This window comes from Chelonoidis abingdonii, chromosome 13 (genome assembly GCF_003597395.2).
Source record: "Chelonoidis abingdonii isolate Lonesome George chromosome 13, CheloAbing_2.0, whole genome shotgun sequence".
Taxonomy (NCBI): domain Eukaryota; kingdom Metazoa; phylum Chordata; order Testudines; family Testudinidae; genus Chelonoidis; species Chelonoidis abingdonii.
In genome coordinates, this window is record NC_133781.1 from 23075977 (window position 1) to 23093661 (window position 17685).

General features: G+C 43.7%; 1 protein-coding gene across 3 annotated transcripts; it reads left to right on the top strand.

The window, feature by feature from the left end:
* Positions 1 to 6466: 6466 nt before the first annotated feature.
* LOC116839586 (meteorin-like protein) lies at positions 6467 to 16104 on the top strand. Of its 3 annotated transcripts, XM_032805682.2 has the most exons (5): positions 6467 to 6511; positions 8471 to 8592; positions 8699 to 9108; positions 11121 to 11180; positions 15446 to 16104. In XM_032805682.2, the coding sequence occupies exons 2-5, from the start codon at positions 8567 to 8569 to the stop codon at positions 15760 to 15762; spliced, it is 813 nt and encodes a 270-aa protein (XP_032661573.1). In that variant the 5' UTR covers positions 6467 to 6511; positions 8471 to 8566; the 3' UTR covers positions 15763 to 16104. The 3 variants fall into 3 exon arrangements, with proteins under 3 accessions (XP_032661573.1, XP_032661572.1, XP_032661574.1); XM_032805681.2 differs by lacking the exon at positions 6467 to 6511 and having other exon boundaries at positions 6790 to 8592; XM_032805683.2 differs by lacking the exons at positions 6467 to 6511; positions 11121 to 11180 and having other exon boundaries at positions 6790 to 8592.
* The last annotated feature ends 1581 nt before the right edge of the window (positions 16105 to 17685 follow it).

Consider the following 17685-nt stretch of genomic DNA (forward strand, 5'->3'; position numbering starts at 1 on the left):
TATGCTCCCTCCCCCCCAAAAAGAAAATGACACATGTATTCACAGCTCCAAAGTGCTTCAGGTCTTATTTATAAAGGAATGACCAACCAGCATGATACTTTGGAAGTGCAGTATCTTTTAAAAAGGTAGTAGATAATACTTATATTTTCCTTGGCATCAAGAGATGCCTTGTAACCCCCCAGGTAGAATTAGTTGCTCTTCTGCTTTCAAAAAGAATGAATAAGCTGTAGGGGGAAAGTGTTACACAAAACTCTAGTCATAAAAGTAGAGAACAATTTCTTTTTCTTTTAAAACAATCTTCTGTACCTTCCTATACACAAGCAGTAATGTGAGTTTGGAAACTTTTTGTGGTCAAACTTTTTGATTTACGTTTATGCACACTTTTTGGGCTTGATCATATTCTCCTTAAGCAGACAATACTCCCATTGACTTGAATGGGAGTTTTGCTTGCCTGAGGAGTATATGTTTGGTCGCTTTGACAGTGTACTGACCAGTTTAGTTAATCATTGCATGTAGGTGTTGTATATTTTGTTGAGAAGTAAAAAAAAATATTTGAGTGAGCTGTTTGTAAGCAATTGTAAAGCAGAGTAACTCCCAGGGAAATCAGCAGAACTCCACTGATTGCAGTGGAGTTACTCAGATTTACATCTGTTAATTTTGTGTCGTGCTCATTCTTATGACTTAGAAGAGAAGATGTGCAGAAAGGAATCCTTTTGAAAGGATGTCTGCTTCATATTCCTCTTAGATGTTTGTAAATAAATAAAAGCTATTTTCATACCACTGATTGTGTTGCTGAATTTCCTAAAGCATCTTTCTGTTGTCTTGTTGATCTGTATTGTATTTCTCTGTATGAACCAGACTGAAGAAAATGTGTGTGGATTAAAACATTTGAATCCATTTTGTTTGTCTGTTTCATGTTCATTCACAAATCTGAACGTCAGCTTTCAAAATCTGTAATAAACTAGTGAGAATATTTGACACCTAACTTTGTGTGTACTTTTTTGTATTCTGAAGAAAGACAAGTATGTTGTTTGAACACTAAGTGTACACTGTTTTTTTACACAACAGAAACATGAGGTCCCAGACCTAAAGAGCGCACACACAAAAGAGAAAATATGGGTCACTCTTAAAATACAAGACTGTAGACAATCAGTAAGGAGCTGTGATCATAGAAGGATTTCAAGACTTCTTGGTATCATAATTTATCTGTTATAACAGGTGATGATACTTAAATAAAAACTTTCCTTTTGATTTACCCTTCCCCTCCCAATTTTTAACAATTCATACCTTAAATACCCTATTTTATTCCTCACGTAATTAACAATTCTAAAAGATGTTGCTGGTTATTTTCCTTAGTGAAATTGCCAGCTGTGATGATGATTCCGAAAGCTGCTGTGATGAAAGCATTCGCCATGTTCTCCCATGGGTGTCCATATTCTTCTGAAGTGAAGAAAGCATAACCTATGTATCTTGTAAGGCTTAAGAATTTTGGCTTGTTCTTGACACTCCAAGCCAGCCTCCCCACTACTAGTTAATTGAAAGATTTAACACTTACACAGCAGCCATAAACCTGGCAGTTCAAGAGTTCCCTCTACCTAGGGGAATACTCAGGTGGCATAAAGCTGCTGTAACAGCTCCAGCTCCTTACACCCTACTCTATACTGCCTTTTTAATTAATTAATTGATTAAATTTATTTAATTAATGGGAAGGGATAGCATCAGCCTGCTAAACCCAGGGTTCAAGTATCAGAGGGGTAGCCGTGTTAGTCTGGATCTGTAAAAGCAGCAAAGAGTCCTGTGGCACTTTATAGACTAACAGACATATTGGAGCATGAGTTTTCGTGGGTGAATACTCACTTTGTCGGAGTTGAGGGGACCACTTAGGGATGTGGGGCAAAATCAGTACTTAGTCCTGCTAGTGAAGACAGGGGGCTGGACTCAATGACCTTTGAGGGTCTCTTCCAGTTCTATGAGGTAGGTAGGTATATCTCCATATATTGTTCTGGGGGTGTGGTTGGAGCAAGGAGGGCTTAAGGCTGCCTTTGCACCTCTCTCTCTCTTCACCTGCTCCATCCCCTCTATCTTTGCAGAGTGCAGCTCAGCCACAGCGCTGAATCTGGCCCATCATTGTTACTAGGTTTTGCTCTTGACCTTTCATCACATGATCTGCAAGCACTCTAATAAATATTGGGCCATGTCAGTGTCTGGTGTAACACTGTTGAAGTCAATAATTTTTCCTGAAAAGGCAGAACACTGAAAAGCCTGTTTCCATTGAATGAGAGTTTTGCCATTGCCTTCTTGAGAGCAAGTGGGAGACCGTAGTCTCTCAAGCCATGTTTTCACAGATGGGGAAACTGAGGCACAATGAGGTTAGTTACGTGACCAAAGCCACATAGTGAGTCCATGGCAGTCAGACTAGAACCTAGGCCCAGGAATTCTTGTTTCAACCCCTAGCCCAAACTGCCACTTTTGGTAATTTTTGAGGTGGTCTTGATTGATTTTTAAGAAGATTAACTCCTTTTAAAATTCCACAGCAAGCAAAGGTGGTGAATGAGCCTTTTCTAGCAAGGTTTTTTTTTAAATAAAAAACTTCTGTTTTTAAGGGGCATCTCTTACAGTTTAATCAATGCTTAATATGTAATGAAAGGGATGCTGGAGCTCATGCAATTTTTTTTACATTCATAATTGAAGTGGCAAGCCCAGAGGGGCCGGGGCTACGAACTGCCAAGCCTAGAGGTGCAGCCCCTCAGCACTGGCAATTCCTGGCACAAATTAAGCACAGAGTTTAATGCTTTGCATTTTCTGAAGAGCTGATGGTAGTTTTATGTGGTTTCTTCAGTGCTGACAGGTAGAAGATCTGGCACTTTAAAGAGAGAGATTCTGTTGCCTCTGGTATTTCACATACAGGTAACACTAGATTTGTGTGGCCTTTTAATGAGTGTTTTTATTGAGCCTACTCCAGGTTTTGAATGGTAATAAAGATAAACTGCCATGCCTTTTTTTTTCTTTTTTTCTTTTTTTTTAGTAAATGTTTTAAGATTCCCAAGAATTCACACAATATTTCAGGAGATCTAAATTATGCTCTTTTAAAAAAACAAATGTAATACAAAACCTGGAAATCCAGGTCATCCTTAATTTCTTACCTGCTATTTACCTGGGTTAAAATTCTGAATTTCATCTGCAGTGGAGGCAACAATAACTTTAATAACTAACCACCTGTAATGACGGGTTTCCAAACAGGAAACTTCAGGCAAGTTCCTCAGCTAATGTAACTAAACAGAAGAATCTGGCCCCTTGATTTTTCCACGGAGCTTTTCTGAGTGTGTTTTATTTATTTTTATTTTGACCAAAACTAAAGAGAAGGCAACATTCTAAGCTCTGTTTCTGGGCCACCAGTCCTAGTACTATGAAAGTACACTCAAATACCTAGCTATATAATTTGATGCTAGCAAAGGGATGTCGGTTTTCAAGGAGATATGGGAGAAAGTGAACATCACAATTAGAGATTTCTGTTAATGTTAGTCTTTAAATATGAGGGTTGCTTTACAAAAAGTGATTTTCTTTAAAATGAAAATGAAGGAGCAACAGCTTAAAATGTCTTCCTGGTATGCACTTACTAATGACTTTAGCAGGAGGGAAAGTTGATTTGTTTTTTATCAGCCTCTTAAGTGCTAATGATTCCTGGTCTCTGAGGGCCAAGGATTTGTAAATCTACCTACCAGACTAGGATAATGTTTCATCATGACCTGTGTTAATATGAAGGTGATGAAAGAAAAAAATCCTGAAGCCAAGTCAATAAAATAGGCAGAGAGCTCTTGGTGGAAAGGGAAAGCTGTGGGTCTGCTGCTGGAAGAGGTTCAGAGATCAAGTGGCTCAATGCTTTCTCCTGATGGCAGCAGATGGGCTGGTTTGGGTGTGGAGGCCTTTGTGACTGAATAAATCCTCCTACCGGGCCTCTTCATCATCATGTCAGTTTCCTCCCAAGTCCTCTCCTTTCCATATCCCCACCCTGACTGACTAGCACAAAGGAGGGGAGCTCCAGCATCTTAACTCCTATACTGTGCTACAATCAAACCTTTTTAAAGACTATTTGCATGTTGCTTTTTATTCAGGATGGGGTCAGGTCATATATATGTTCAGCAACTCTTTCCTTAGATGCCTGAGACAATCGTTTCACAGAAGCTTGATGCTATTGTTCACACAAGATCTTATCCTAAGATGCCAATTTTTCTTTGCCTTATACTTTTAGAAATATTTTCACATAATGTACTGAAGTGAGCTATAGATCTACAATATGCAAGGAACACCGAGTTGCACCATCTTTTGGATCCTGTCACATACATTTAGGCTGAAACCTCTATCTAGATGGAGAATATTATGAATTCAGAACCTCATGAAGCTGAAAGCAAAGCCCAAGGATTTCAAGAAAATGAGTGCATAAAGTTAAGCTTCTAAATAAATGATCAAAATAGTGAAATGCTCAATACAATCCAATCTCTTATTAAGGGGTCTAAAGAGGGATTTAGGAGCCTACCTTTAACACAGCTACTCCTCTGAAACCTACCTTTAGACATTCACTTTTAAAAGTTTTGACCTAAACACTATGCGGCTCTAAATTCCTTGATTTTTGGAAGCCTTTTTTGTAATGATTACATTTCCCCATGTAACTGGAAAAGCATGTGGCAGAAGTGCAAAGGCTCCAAAGCTCTGCATGCAGCTGTGGAAAATGTTCTGTTAGCGACACGGTAACAGATGGCCAAGAAGGCTTGGTGACCATGGGCCTTGTCTTATTGAGAGCAGGAAACAATACCATGCATGTGCCACCCAACAGCATTCAGGCACATTGTCATCACCCTAGTGCAAAATCCCAATTCCACGCTTAAGAGCTGCAGAAAAGACCCTCAGTCTCTCAAACCTGCAAAAGAGCAGCTCCTCATGTCACTCCTTGAAAATATGGAAAGGGCAATGCATATAGAAATCTAATTATTGGCAGGCACAGCCCAGCATTTAGCATGATAATCGCAGGGCCCTCATACTTTCTTGTGCATGGACCCCTGAAAGGTAATGATGAAAGCAAAAGTTAACGCTATTGAATTTCCATCAATCATTCAATGTTTGCTTTGCTTATGTTGACATGATTTTGTTGTTTGGTCTTAAATTGCAGTGAGTAAGTGTTTTTAATCACTTTAAATATATTTTTAAGACAAAAGGGGGCTTGTCTCCTGCTTTAGTTATAACGAGAGGCGGAAAGGGCTAAGACAAGATAGCTAGATGGCCCCATTGCACAATTACCTTTATTTCCCACAAATCCCTGCATAAAACCGCTAGTCTAGCTTAGGGCTGGAGTGACTCTGTTGGCAAGGCTACGTTACATCGCTTGAGGATCTGCCTCTTGGGTCCTAACAAATACCCCACAGTCCTTAGTGGTGTGCGCAAAGCTTGAAGCCCAAGTGCAGGTGGACGCTATCATTTAGGCAGCCTAGGCAATTGCCTAGGGCGCCAGGATTATTGAGGGGGGGCAGCAAGCGGTGCTGGTTGACCTGCCACAGTCATGACTGCGGATAGTCAGCTGCTCTGGTGGACCTCCACAGGAACCAGGACTAACCGAGCCGCTGCAGGCATGCCTGCGGCAGCTCCACCGCAGCCGCGGGATCAGCGCAGGGGGTGGCGAAATGGCCGTGCGCCTAGGGTGCAAAAAACCTTGGCGCCAGTCCTGCCGAAGTGCGACAGCCGCAGGGGAGCCAATGGACGGGGCTAGAGCAATGCCGAGCCCTATCCGGAGAGCCGGTGCGGGCTGTGCCTGTTAGCTCAGGCCCTGTGTGTCTACACGGCTGCAGTTCTTGCTCGGGGATGCGGAGCGGCGCGGCACGAGCCCGGGGGGCGGGGGCATTGGGGTGGAATCTAGTGGCAGCAGCTTTAGCCCAACAGCTCGCAGCAGCCCCCACAGGGCGGGGCGAGCCTAGGGAGCGTTGCTGCCTTCCCTGCCCCCGGGGGCGGGGCGGCGAACCTGACCAGGTTGCTGGAGCCTCCATGCACCCTTCGAAGGTGGTCTTACCCCCCGCCACCGCCTGCGACTCCCCCACCCCCCCATCCTGCGCGGAGGGGGGGGTCATATGCTATTGCAATTAATTCGGCTGCCAAGAGCCAGTCCCCTCCACCTCACCCCCACCCCCCGCTGCTGCCGCCATCCCAACGCCAAAGGGCCACTTGACAAAATTTTTTTTTGGGGGGGGGGGCCCAGCACAGGCCTCCTCCAGCCCCCACCCCCTCCTGCTGCCCAGGTTTATAACGCGGCAGCCCCAAGCCAGGCAGCAGCGCCGCGCGCCCGTCCTGTGTCCCGGGGGCTGCAGCGAGCGCGCGCGGGGCTCTGGTCCGCCAAGGGGCCGGGCTCGGCGGGCCCCCCATGGCCTCTCTCGGCGGGTGGCGCGACGGCTGCTGCTGCCTGCTGCTGCTGCTGGCGGGCGGACGGGCTGGAGCCCTGCGCCGCCGATCGCTGCAGCTGGAAGGGGAGGTAAGCGCCGGGGGGCGTGCAGAGCCCGGGCTGGGGCCCCAGCCGGTGGGGTGCCCCCCAGAGCCGGGCCAGGGCCAGGCGTTGCTGGCTCCTGGGGATGGCTTTAGTTGTTTTCCGGCACAACGAGTTGGGTTTGGAGCCGCTATCCCGGGGGGGGCGCTTTGGGCTGCCCGAAAGGTTAGAAAACTCCCCCGAAAATGTCAACGGACATGAGGATATTCGGGGGAGGCGGGATTGTCTGTCAGCCCCCACCCAGATTTGATCGAAATTTTTCCACCCGCTCGGCAGCTGAAAGAGGGATCTCTTGGGGTTAGGTGTTACCCGTCCAGGAAGAGCAGCTTTGGCCCTTCTCATCAGGGAGACGCGTCTCGTCTGCCTAAGACAATGTGAAGCTCTTGCATAGCTACGTGGTGCCTGCGGAGCTTCTTATGCCCATTACAAACAGACCCCATCTGAGGTTGGCACATTGCATATTATTTCTGTATTTGCAGATGGGGGAAAGTGAGGCACAGAGCTGCAGCTTGATTAGTCTGCGGCCACCCAGCAAGTCACGAGCCCGGAGCTCCAGCTTCCCCGTCCCGCTTTTAAAGCTGGGGCTCTTTTTTCACAGCCATCACAAAAGCAATCCAGTGATATAACAGCAATGACTTCAATTATTAGATTTGATGTTAGAGAAAGAACAATACTGAATTTTGTTTCTCTTGTCTACTGAAGGCCTGAACCCTGACAGCAGAAATAGCATCAGACTGTTTTACAACATCCCCAAATGTCAATGTCTGATTTTAAGTGGTTTTCTTTAAAAAAAATATATAAAGCAGGATTTGCCCTTTGCAGAAAACACCTGCACCCTAACATGGGTGTCACGCTATGTTGAAAGATTTTCCCCTTAATAAATCAGTGTATCATCTATGTCACACAACAGGAAGATACAAAACTGATGGAAAATTTTCAACAATAGTTTTGTCATAATTTTGAAGGAAAACGTGGTTCAAATTTTTCACAAAAATTATGATCCTTTTTTAACCAGCTGTAGTACTAAAGATGCTGGGCCTGATTCAGAGCTAAGCTATGACTATAATCAAAAGTAACTCCAAATTAATGAAATTGCACTTACGTAAAGCTAGTGTGAGCAAGATCAGAACCAGGGCCAGCTCTTTGTTTAGAAACGACTCTTCAATAGTAGTTACCAGTGACATTTTCAAAGTCCACCTGGGTTAGGCTTCTAAGTCCCATTTTCAAAAGTGATTTAGGCATTTTGGCACCTAATTCTCATGGAAAGGCATTAGGACTTGCTCCAAGGGGTAGGATTTTCAAAAAGGGCTAAGCATTGGTCTAACCCTGCTCCCATTGAAGGCAATGGGAATTTTGTCCTGGTTTGGAAAGGTCAGTGCTGGGCACTTATAAAAATGGGACATAGGCTTAGCGTTGAAGTTGCAGCGTGGACTCTGAAGCCTGGGACGAGGGGTGGGCTTCAGCGCCCAAACTGCAGCTTCAGAGTGCAATCTTCACAGCGATTTTTAGAGCACTAGCAGGACGCCCACTCCACTCTGTCAACCCCAGGCTGGGAGAGTGGCAAAGTTTGAAAAAGTTACCCTACATCTGTTACCGTGCAGCTCGCCACAGAAGCAGCTCTCCTTTATTAGCTGCCACTAGAGAAATAATTAAATGTAGTAGTAACAGTCATTAATAATGTAGATCATGAATCTACATCCAGTAGTTGCTGCAACAAGACTGTTGATGCACGTTGCTGTTTTCTTTTGAAAACGGGGAGAAAATAGAGTGTAGGGAGCAATCCAGCAGTGGCCAGGCACCAGGAGATGGACAAGACTTACAAATCATCCAGGCTGGCTCTGACTCCCGAGGGTCATTTCTTTCCCTGTTTCGTGTACAAAAAAGGGGGATTGTTATTTATTATGTGTATTCTGAAGCCCAGCTGAGATGGGGGCCTTGTTGTTCTAGGCACTGCACACATAAAAAGAGTCGCTCCCTGTCTGGAAGACCTGGCAATCTGCAAGACAAAGGGTGGAAAGGGAAACAGAGGCACAGAGCAATAAAATGGGTTACCCCAGATCACACAGCAGGTTAGTGGCAGGTTAGAGAGTGACCTCACTCTGCTGCCTCCCACTAGCCTGTGCTGCCTAGGTTTTGTTCATTATTAACGATGTATTTTTGGCCTTGCCTTGGCAGTGGTTTAAGTTGGGAACCCCGTTCCCGCACAGTGGAGCAGGTCCACCTGCGCTGCACGGAGGGCTCCCTGGAATGGCTGTACCCAGCACGAGCCCTGCGTGTTGTCCTGGAGCCCAACCTGTCGAGCACCAGGCACACCACTGTCTGCATCAAGCCAGCGAGTGACTTCCAGGGTGCCAGCATCTACGTGGAGCGCGCTGGCCAGCTGCACCTGGTGGTGAGCGAAGCCGAGGAGGCGCGGCTGCGCCACGTGTCCTGCTTCAGTACCCACACACCACAGCGGGTAGCACTTTTCCTGCAGGCCAGCCCACAGAGGGATATCAGCCGCAGGACGGCCAGCTTCCAGTACGAACTGCTGAGCAACCAGAGCGCAGCGGGCCCTGACGTCCAGAAAATGGCCCTTGTGGAAGGTAAGGCTGAGATATCCCATAGACCCCGATCCTGCAAATGGGGACAGGACAGAACCCTCAACCCATGCAGAGCTTGATCCACTTCTGTAGGGTTCCCACAATGGTGCAGGGCTCCATCAACAGGGAACCAATTTCATGAATGGGGTTGTGGTGTTCCTTATTGCAGGAGAGGAATAATCTCTTACCTATGAACCCCAACACCTGCCCCTCTCCCTACTCCCCTTGTTAACACATCACATTGATCATGGGTGATGCTTACAGAACAGAGTCGAGCTATCCCTCTTCCATGCTCCAAAAGCAGGAAAAGCTCCCAGTGCTGTGAGGGAAAATTCTGTCCAGACCCTACATTTGTCAGCTAATTTAATCATGGGCACCTGAGCAAGCAGATCTGGAACACGGGGGAACATTTTCAAAAGCATTTAAATGACTTACGCTCCTGCATTCCCTTTACGCTCCTGAGTTCCCTTTTCAGAAATGACTTTAGGCACTTTGAGAGCCCACATCTCACTGAGGAGCCTAAATGCCTTTGAGGATCTGGATCGGAGTGTCTTTTGTAAATGAGATTTAGGCTCCTAAGTTCTTAAAGTGCTTTTGAAGATTTTACCCTGGTTCTGTTCCCATTTTGTACCCTGAGAGACCTTCAGACAGTCTTCAACCCACATCAGAGTGGCTCAGGGCTGAGGCTGGCTGTAGGGGGAAAGGAGGTTGAATAAAAAGAGAAACCACAGCACTTTCCCGCTGTCCTCTCCCCTTTCTTAGACTACTGGGGGGAGAGGCTTCGTTTTGTGTACTGGCTGTAAGTGAGGAAATATGCTTACCTAAGGATGTAATTGTAAAGAGATTGGCACACTCAAGCACTGCCTGACGTAGATGTTCTGTGTAATAAACTTAGTATAAATCAAAGTAAATACATAATGAAATAACCTTTACCTGGAACAGAAACAAACTGATTTTCCAGTGGCATGTTCAAAATTAGAATGACATGGAATTAAGCAGGTAGGAACATCTGTCTGTCACAAAGAAGGCATGGCCCTGTAAATTACAAAATGACAAATATTCCAGCATATGCCCAGCTATTAGCAAGGAAGTGGAATGTCCCCAAGGGAAGCAGGCTTTGAGCCATGGATGGGGATTTCCAGAGTTAAACCCTCAATTCCCATTGACTTTGAATAGGATTTGAGCAACTAACTCCCTTAAAGCCATTTAGAAAACTCAGCCATAATGCTCTCTTCGACGTTGATGGATGGAGGCCCCAGATTCATTAGACACATCCTCCTTGATTCTGGTCTTCTGATTATTCTTGCATCAGGTTTGTGTCTTTCACAGTGAGGAAATAGCCATATTGGCTACCAGGATATAATTGCCCTAGCCTAAGACAGGAAGGAATGTAACAAAATCAGTGAGGAAGCCTTTTGCGCTGTGCTTAAAGCATAGGCCTGTGAGTAAGGAATTCTGTGTTCTATTTTTGGCTCAGTGTGTGACTGTGAGCAAGTCACTTCTCCCTGTGAGATTTAAGTCATTAATTTCAGACAGTGTCTGGAAATTCTCTGAATCCTTATTATAAAACAGCCCCATATTTCAGAGCAATGGTCTCTAGCACTGCCTCTTACCAGAGTGCTACTGCAGAATTCCCAGCAATGAATATAACGTGTCACACAATGGGTGGAAGGGGCTACAGAACTGCAAAATATTGTAACTATTGCAATGAGCCGCTGGTGCTGCAGTCCAGCATTGTAAGATTTCCAAGGGAATTCACTTTGGAAATTAAACAAAAAATCCACCTAGAATTCTTGATATTTTCAGGGATCAACGTAGATGGATGCGTAAAGTACCAAAGTTTTCTACTATATGATAGCTCCAAAAACTACTGAACTGAAGAAAGGACAGTAAAAATATTGTTGGCTTGGTCCAAAGCCCATTGAAATCAATGGATCAGGCTACTGTCCTCACACGCTTCACCAGTCTGTTAGCAATCATTTTATTTATCAGTAACTGATTCTTTTGTTCTTTAGCGATGTGCCGTCCTTGTGACAACATGGAGCTTCTGATGGCCATTTGCAGTAGTGATTTTGGTAAGCAGACTTACCGGAAAATATTCTGCCTCTCATTATGCATTGATTATTTTGGCTTATTTGCCTCTTCTTTAAATACTTTGATCTTCTTGCTCTTCAATCTGAAAACTCCATTAGCTTGTGTCAAAGAATGAAAAAGATGGGATAAATCAGATCTGTAGATCAAACACAGTGAATCTAGCAATTTTTTTATCTTTCCACGTACATTATACATGCTCCCTCTTTGGCATGAAGCTTGTTGCTGGAATCATTTTGTCACAGTTCCCTTGCCTTTCACTTTCTGATAGTTTTGCACATGCACACACGTGCAGCAGAAATATTCTTTACTTACCGTCCATCTAATTGCACAGATATGAAGAATTTTGTAAAATCCCTGTTTGCAGGTTGGCTTTTCCCAAACTGATCACACCTTAAAACTGCTGTAATGATGGCAGAGCAATCTTTGTGGGGACTGTTCCTCGCCACGTGTTTCACGGTGGGGCTGTACCCAGGCCTTAAATTCAGCCAGAGCTGTCCGGAGGGGAGCTTTGGTAAATATTTTCAAATCTCTGCAGTTTTTATAGCATATTGGTAGCTCCAGGAAATACTCTAGGAGAATTTAAGCACTGGCTGTACGTTATACCCCCACATCAAACTTTCCCAAAGTGAGTCTGGTTAGAGATGCAACCTCACAGAGATGCTATAGAACATCAGATGCAAACAGTGTTAATAGACCTGATCCTGCATCGACGGACGTCAATGGCAAAACCCCAATTTCCACTGCCCTTGACCAAATTAAAAAAAAAGATATCTTTCTGGACACCATTGATTCTGCCATCCCACAAGGAGATCTTTTATCCTTGATAAAATCAGTGGGTGCAAACTTGAAACTGAAGCCAAATCAGAAATAGTTCCTGCTAGATAATGCCAGCGACTGCACATGACAAGGTCACAGATACATGTATAATTGTCCTTTGTACATTCCCTTTCATTCTTCATTTTACACACACACTCTCACACACACACACACACGAGTTACTGATGGAGTCAATTGCTTGTGACTTAAACCTACTTGTATGAGAAGCTTTACCCTTCTTAATGACACCGTTTTTCAGCCCCAGCATTGCACATCCCTTTTGAGAAAACAAATGCATTAATATGCTATAAAGTAGGGAAACCGTTAACATGATGCTGTAGCAAAGGCTTTATATCCTTTATTTCATCTTCCAAAATCTCTACTGATCTGTTACTTCTCAGTATTGTCTCTTGCTCTGTTACGTTTTTTTGTTTTGTTTTATTGCACTGATTTTTCCTTTACACACACAAATTGTACCATATTAATTGTACTGGTCTAGTTAAAGCCGTACAACCTCCCCTAATGTGGACACAGTTAAATATGCTTATAGCTAGGATTGGCAGCATTCAATTTTTATTTTTTCAAATTCCAACAGATATCAGTGTTTATATTTAAGCTTTTTTCAATTTAAATTTTCAGTTGTGCAAAATTATAGATTTTAATTATCTTTATTTTTATCAATTTAAACTTTCACAGGTGTGGGAAATTATGTCATGATATTTATTTAATGACAGTAGATGTTGAGATTCAAAAGTTAAAGGTTGTTAGCCATTAAAATTGTCTATATTAGAACAGCCAAAGGAAATAGCCTTACATCAAACTCTGATAAGTTCTCAAGCAGCATTTTTTTTACTTTGCCTAACTGTAAATGTTGATGATCATGGATGAAAATATTGTGTCAGTTTGTGGCGAAATGGACATTTACCAATGCGTACTGATAAAATTCGACTCCTTTCAAGCCTACTTATAAGCTATCGTGATATAAGATGTCTTTCTTCCAGTGTAACTACATCCATTCTAGGGGTTGTCCTAGTAGAACCATATTGGCATATCAGTACAAAACATCCATAGTAAGACCTGGGCTCCTTTCAGTTTATCCCTGTGTCAATCATCTTTCTTCTTCATTTGAACTAATTGACGCAATCTACCCCCTTGTTTCTACTTGATGAAGTTATCAGTTCCCATGCAAACAGCTCTCCCTCTGTGCAGCCCGTAGCCCCAGAGACTGACAGATGTGGAGGCCCAGGGTGCACAATGGGGGGCATTTATACTTATAGCACCAACAGACCAGAAGAAATAGCCCTTTGAACGGACTCTATTTATGACCTGACTTCCTTGCCCTGCGCTCACAAATCGCTATCATCAACTTTTTTGATTAGAGAAAATAGCTGCTAATGAAAGTGTAAATGACACCGGGAGTGAATGGAGGCTTTATGGTTATTCTTAAGGCAGAGATCTTCAGTGACTGCTCCTGCACAGCTCATGGCCTAACTTTGAGGAACAGGAACAAGTGGATTATAGCTTGTCAATAGACTTGACTGCATCTGATTAAAGATGCTCATACAAAGGAGGAGATGAAGAGCAGAGCAGAGACATCTGTTGTGCTAAGCCCTTGCAGCCCTTGAAAATTAAATTGGCTAAGGAAGGTCCTGGACTTTTCAGAAATAAGCTCTTTGTGCCCCTTACACTAATGAGACCATTATCCCCAAAGGAAAGAACTAAGTGATGGATATTTTGCAAAGTCCCAGTTCAGTGTGAAACCTCTCGTTTGCTCAGGGCCTGTTGTTGGCAGAATGGTTGAGGGATGCTCTTGAGCATTCCCTGTATTTTGGGTTCAAATTGAATTTTGTTCTTGAAGAAATGTAATAAGAAAAGTCAGTTTCCATTGATTGTTGGGGGCCGGGGAGGGGGCGGGGGAGGAACGGAGAGGAAGATTTCACACCGGCAAACAACAGGCATGAGTTTTGCAGTTGTGAAATGGATGACACTCTCTGTGCTGGAGACACAAATGATTAAACTTCAGACCTTTATTCTATTTTTATTTCCCAAACCAGCTATGCTAGTTTTGACAGGTGGGGCAAGTTTAAATGAGGCATAAAGATTTCTGTTGCTACAAAAAAAGGGGACTGAATAAGTATGCTGGGGGAAATGGAGCGTTTTGTCAGTAGGAGACAAAATTCAGTGTGTATGCACACCAGGCTGTGGGGAATGAGATTTTCTGGTACAATTTTCTAGAGTTGACCAAACCCAAGGTCCCAGTCCTACACTAGCATGGACCCTGCATCCACAGGAAGCCCCCCCCTGGAAATCACCAAGAGTGTCCAACAGAACACAAACCCTTACCCATCTAGAGCACTGTGTACAAACCATTCCCTCTATTTTATTTTGACTTCCAGGTCTAGTTTACATTAGGCCAGATCCTCAAATGGCATCACTGCATTTACTTCACGGGGGCTGTGTCGCTTTATACCACTGGAAGAGCTGACCCTAAAATGTCTGTCTTGTTCACTAGGTTAATTAATTTTTTTAAACAAGAAGATTTCATATTGGGCAATACATTTTTTAAAACATCGAATGCCCTTTAGTCCTTATGGAGCTAGAATATGGCTGCAGATTGATTCTGATGATGACAAATCAAAACTTTGTCAAAACAAGGCTACTGATCAAATGATGATTTGGGTGAATTTTTGATTCAAGTCTAATATCTGTCCATAGTTGCATTGTAGGAATGAAATAGCTAGCTTTGGTTTCCAATTTTTTTCTGGACATTCAATGCTTTATTAGTCATGGTGTTCTCTTAAGAAACCTGAAATAATACAGCACTGTAGCACTCAAAATCGCAAAACTGTAGAATTTGTACTGGAAATCTAAAAGATAAATTAACAACTTAACAAATGGCTCTCAATTTATGATCCATGGAGCATCTGCAAAGCCCTTCTCTGGGGCTCTCAGGGGGAAGCACTTCAGCTGCATTTGCTCTGGTGCCTATCAATGCACCTCTACCACTAGCAGCAGCATGAGAAATGGTAGTGTAGACTGAGCCCTGTTCTGAGGCTTGGCCAGACTACAACTTCCAACAGTGCTTCAACTGGTGTCCAAAAGGAATAGTAGGGACTTGGAGTGATGGCCCATGACGGGGTCACTCGCTGGGAACAGAGACTGAAAACATTTACGGAACCCTTGAACTAGACTGTCGCTGTATGTTGGTATGCACAGTTGCTGGGTTATACCCCAGAAGTGGCTGCATGTCAGCAAGTTCTCAAACAGGTAATTAATTGTACAGTGATGTGGAACCATCGGTATAAAAGGGGCTATGTAATATCAGAACATTATTCCTTCTAGGGAAAAATGCACTTAAAATACTACAGTAGCTGTATGAGAAAGAGCTATGCCATAACCAACTCATTGTTCATGTCATCTTCGCATCTAGTGGTGAGAGGATCAATCCAAAATGTTTCCCATGACCCTGAAAATCACATGTCCCAGGTTGAAGTCAGCGGCCAGAAAGTCTACAGGCAGAAAAACAGAATTTTCCGACAGGATAAAGCAGCTGGTGAATGGAAGGGCTCCATAAAAACCCTGCTGCGGTGCAAGGTAAAGAAAGGTGCTGGAGATTTCCTGTTCACTGGCAATGAACATTTTGGAGAAGCTTGGCTGGGCTGTGCCCCTAGATTTAAAGACTTCAGTTCTATTTACCAAACAGCCAGAGAACGGGGAACAAACCCATGTGAGTTTCAGTTTCGCTGAAATGCATGTCCCAAGAGCGCTGAGTAAGTGGATCGCGGTCTCATGTTTGGATGCTGTTCATGAGGTTCAGCAAAGGCTGACGACAGATTTCATTGGATCTAGGGCTGGGAGAGCCTCTTGGAGTTTATGGCTCTATGAACCTCTCAAACTAGGACAGTGAGACCACAGAATGGTTTAAATTCATGAAGTGCTTTGCTTGTAATTCAATTACTAGTGCCCCTCCCGCCTCCAGGGGAGCTTCTGATTTTTTATGGGACTGCTTTCCCCACCCCGGCTGAAGAGTAGCCTGTGCTGTGTGTTAGAGGTAGGAGATGCCTCACAAAATCTAGGATGCCCTAGGTGGGTGTCTTTTCCATTAGCATTTTTCTCCCCACACTTATTTTTTTTCACTCTGTGCTTCAGTTTTCACTCACTAGCTTCCCTTCCTGCACCCTGCATGTACAGGGTAAGGAGGATGCAGACTCAATGACAGAGTTTGAGTTGAACTACTAATCCCACAGCCTATTAGTGGGTTTGTCAGTTTCCTGAGGTTTCTGTCTTGGGAAGTTACAGTTCATTAGAACACATGCTAACTAAGGCTCTGGGGCAGAAGCTTGGCTGTTTTAAAGCTGTGTAGCGCCCATGACTGCACCAGGTTATAGCAGCTAAAGACCTTCATGTAGATAAGGGCTCTTGTGATTATCATCATCCTGGTTAACATGAGTTACTAACATGATGAATTGTCCCAGTTCAGTCAAGTCCTATAAGAAAGATACTGCAGGTAAAAACCATTTATTTCAAGGCAAGTCTTGTCTGGTAAGGCATGCATGGTTAGCCCCCAACTGCATGCATTTGAATCACAATTCACTGTAAGTAGTGGTCAATGTGTAGAAAGTGATCCAGCTGAGACAGAACTGAAGGTTGTGCTGTATCAAAAGAGGTGAAACGGATGTCCTGTTTCTGAATCTGATCTTTCTGCTTTGTGATTAAGTAAATGAATAATGTTGTTAACTTAATGTTTGTACTGTGAACTTTGCTCAGCAAAAAGTTTTGAGGAACTTAAGTTTCAGAGACAGTTGGTACATCCCCGAGTCAGCACTCACTCTGCTCTTCTGAAAGTCCATGCTCACTGAATATCATTTGTAGGAGGGGGCTTGTCTAAAAGGGTTAGTGGTGATTGGTTGGTTTTTTAAAGTGCAGTCCATGTTTCCCAGCTGTACTTTGCACTTTCAAACATTGTGTTTGCTGATCACCTATGTACTGTATTTGACTGCTTTGTATATTTGGGAACAAAATTGTACATGTTGATCGTATACATGATTGTGTATTTGTTTTACCTATGAGTACAAAGGCCCTTTGCTATATCTTAGCAACATTACCTGGAAAATAAAATATTTTGTTTTCATAAAGCTTGATCATAGATCAACGCTCCTTTAGTAACTTAGTCTTTCAGAAGAACTGGTCATAGCTACACAATGTTTTACTGAGTGTTAGATGTTTTCAAATACAAATGATCCACTATGAAATTAAGCTGGGTACAAGTTATGTACATATAAATGCATGCATATCAGATATATAATATATAGTTAAGAAGAACAGAAGAAGAATGGCCATACTGGGTCAGACCAAAGGTTCGTCCAGCCCAATATCCTGCCTACCAACAGTGGTCAATGCCAGGTGCCCCAGAGAGAGTGAACCTAACAGGTAACGATCAAGTCATCTCTCTCCTGCCATCCATCTCCACCCTCTGACAAACAGAGGCTAGGGACACCATTCCTTACCCATCCTGGCTCAGGAATGGTGTTGTGCAGTGCCTCACCAATCTTGAATTTAGCAACCTGAACCACCCACAGGCTGACAGAATAATGAACAACACAAGAGATGGTGCATGGTGACTGTGTTCCTATTCCAATCGTGCTACACTCTACACACATTTCACTGCAT

Bases quoted from the DNA above. Each gene is read 5' to 3' on its own strand.
- LOC116839586 (XM_032805682.2), top strand. From the start codon at position 8,567: ATGGGTTACCCCAGATCACACAGCAG. The intron at 9,109-11,120 runs GTAAGGCTGAGA...TTTGTTCTTTAG, and splicing joins GAAAATGGCCCTTGTGGAAG to CGATGTGCCGTCCTTGTGAC. The intron at 11,181-15,445 runs GTAAGCAGACTT...CTTCGCATCTAG, and splicing joins CATTTGCAGTAGTGATTTTG to TGGTGAGAGGATCAATCCAA.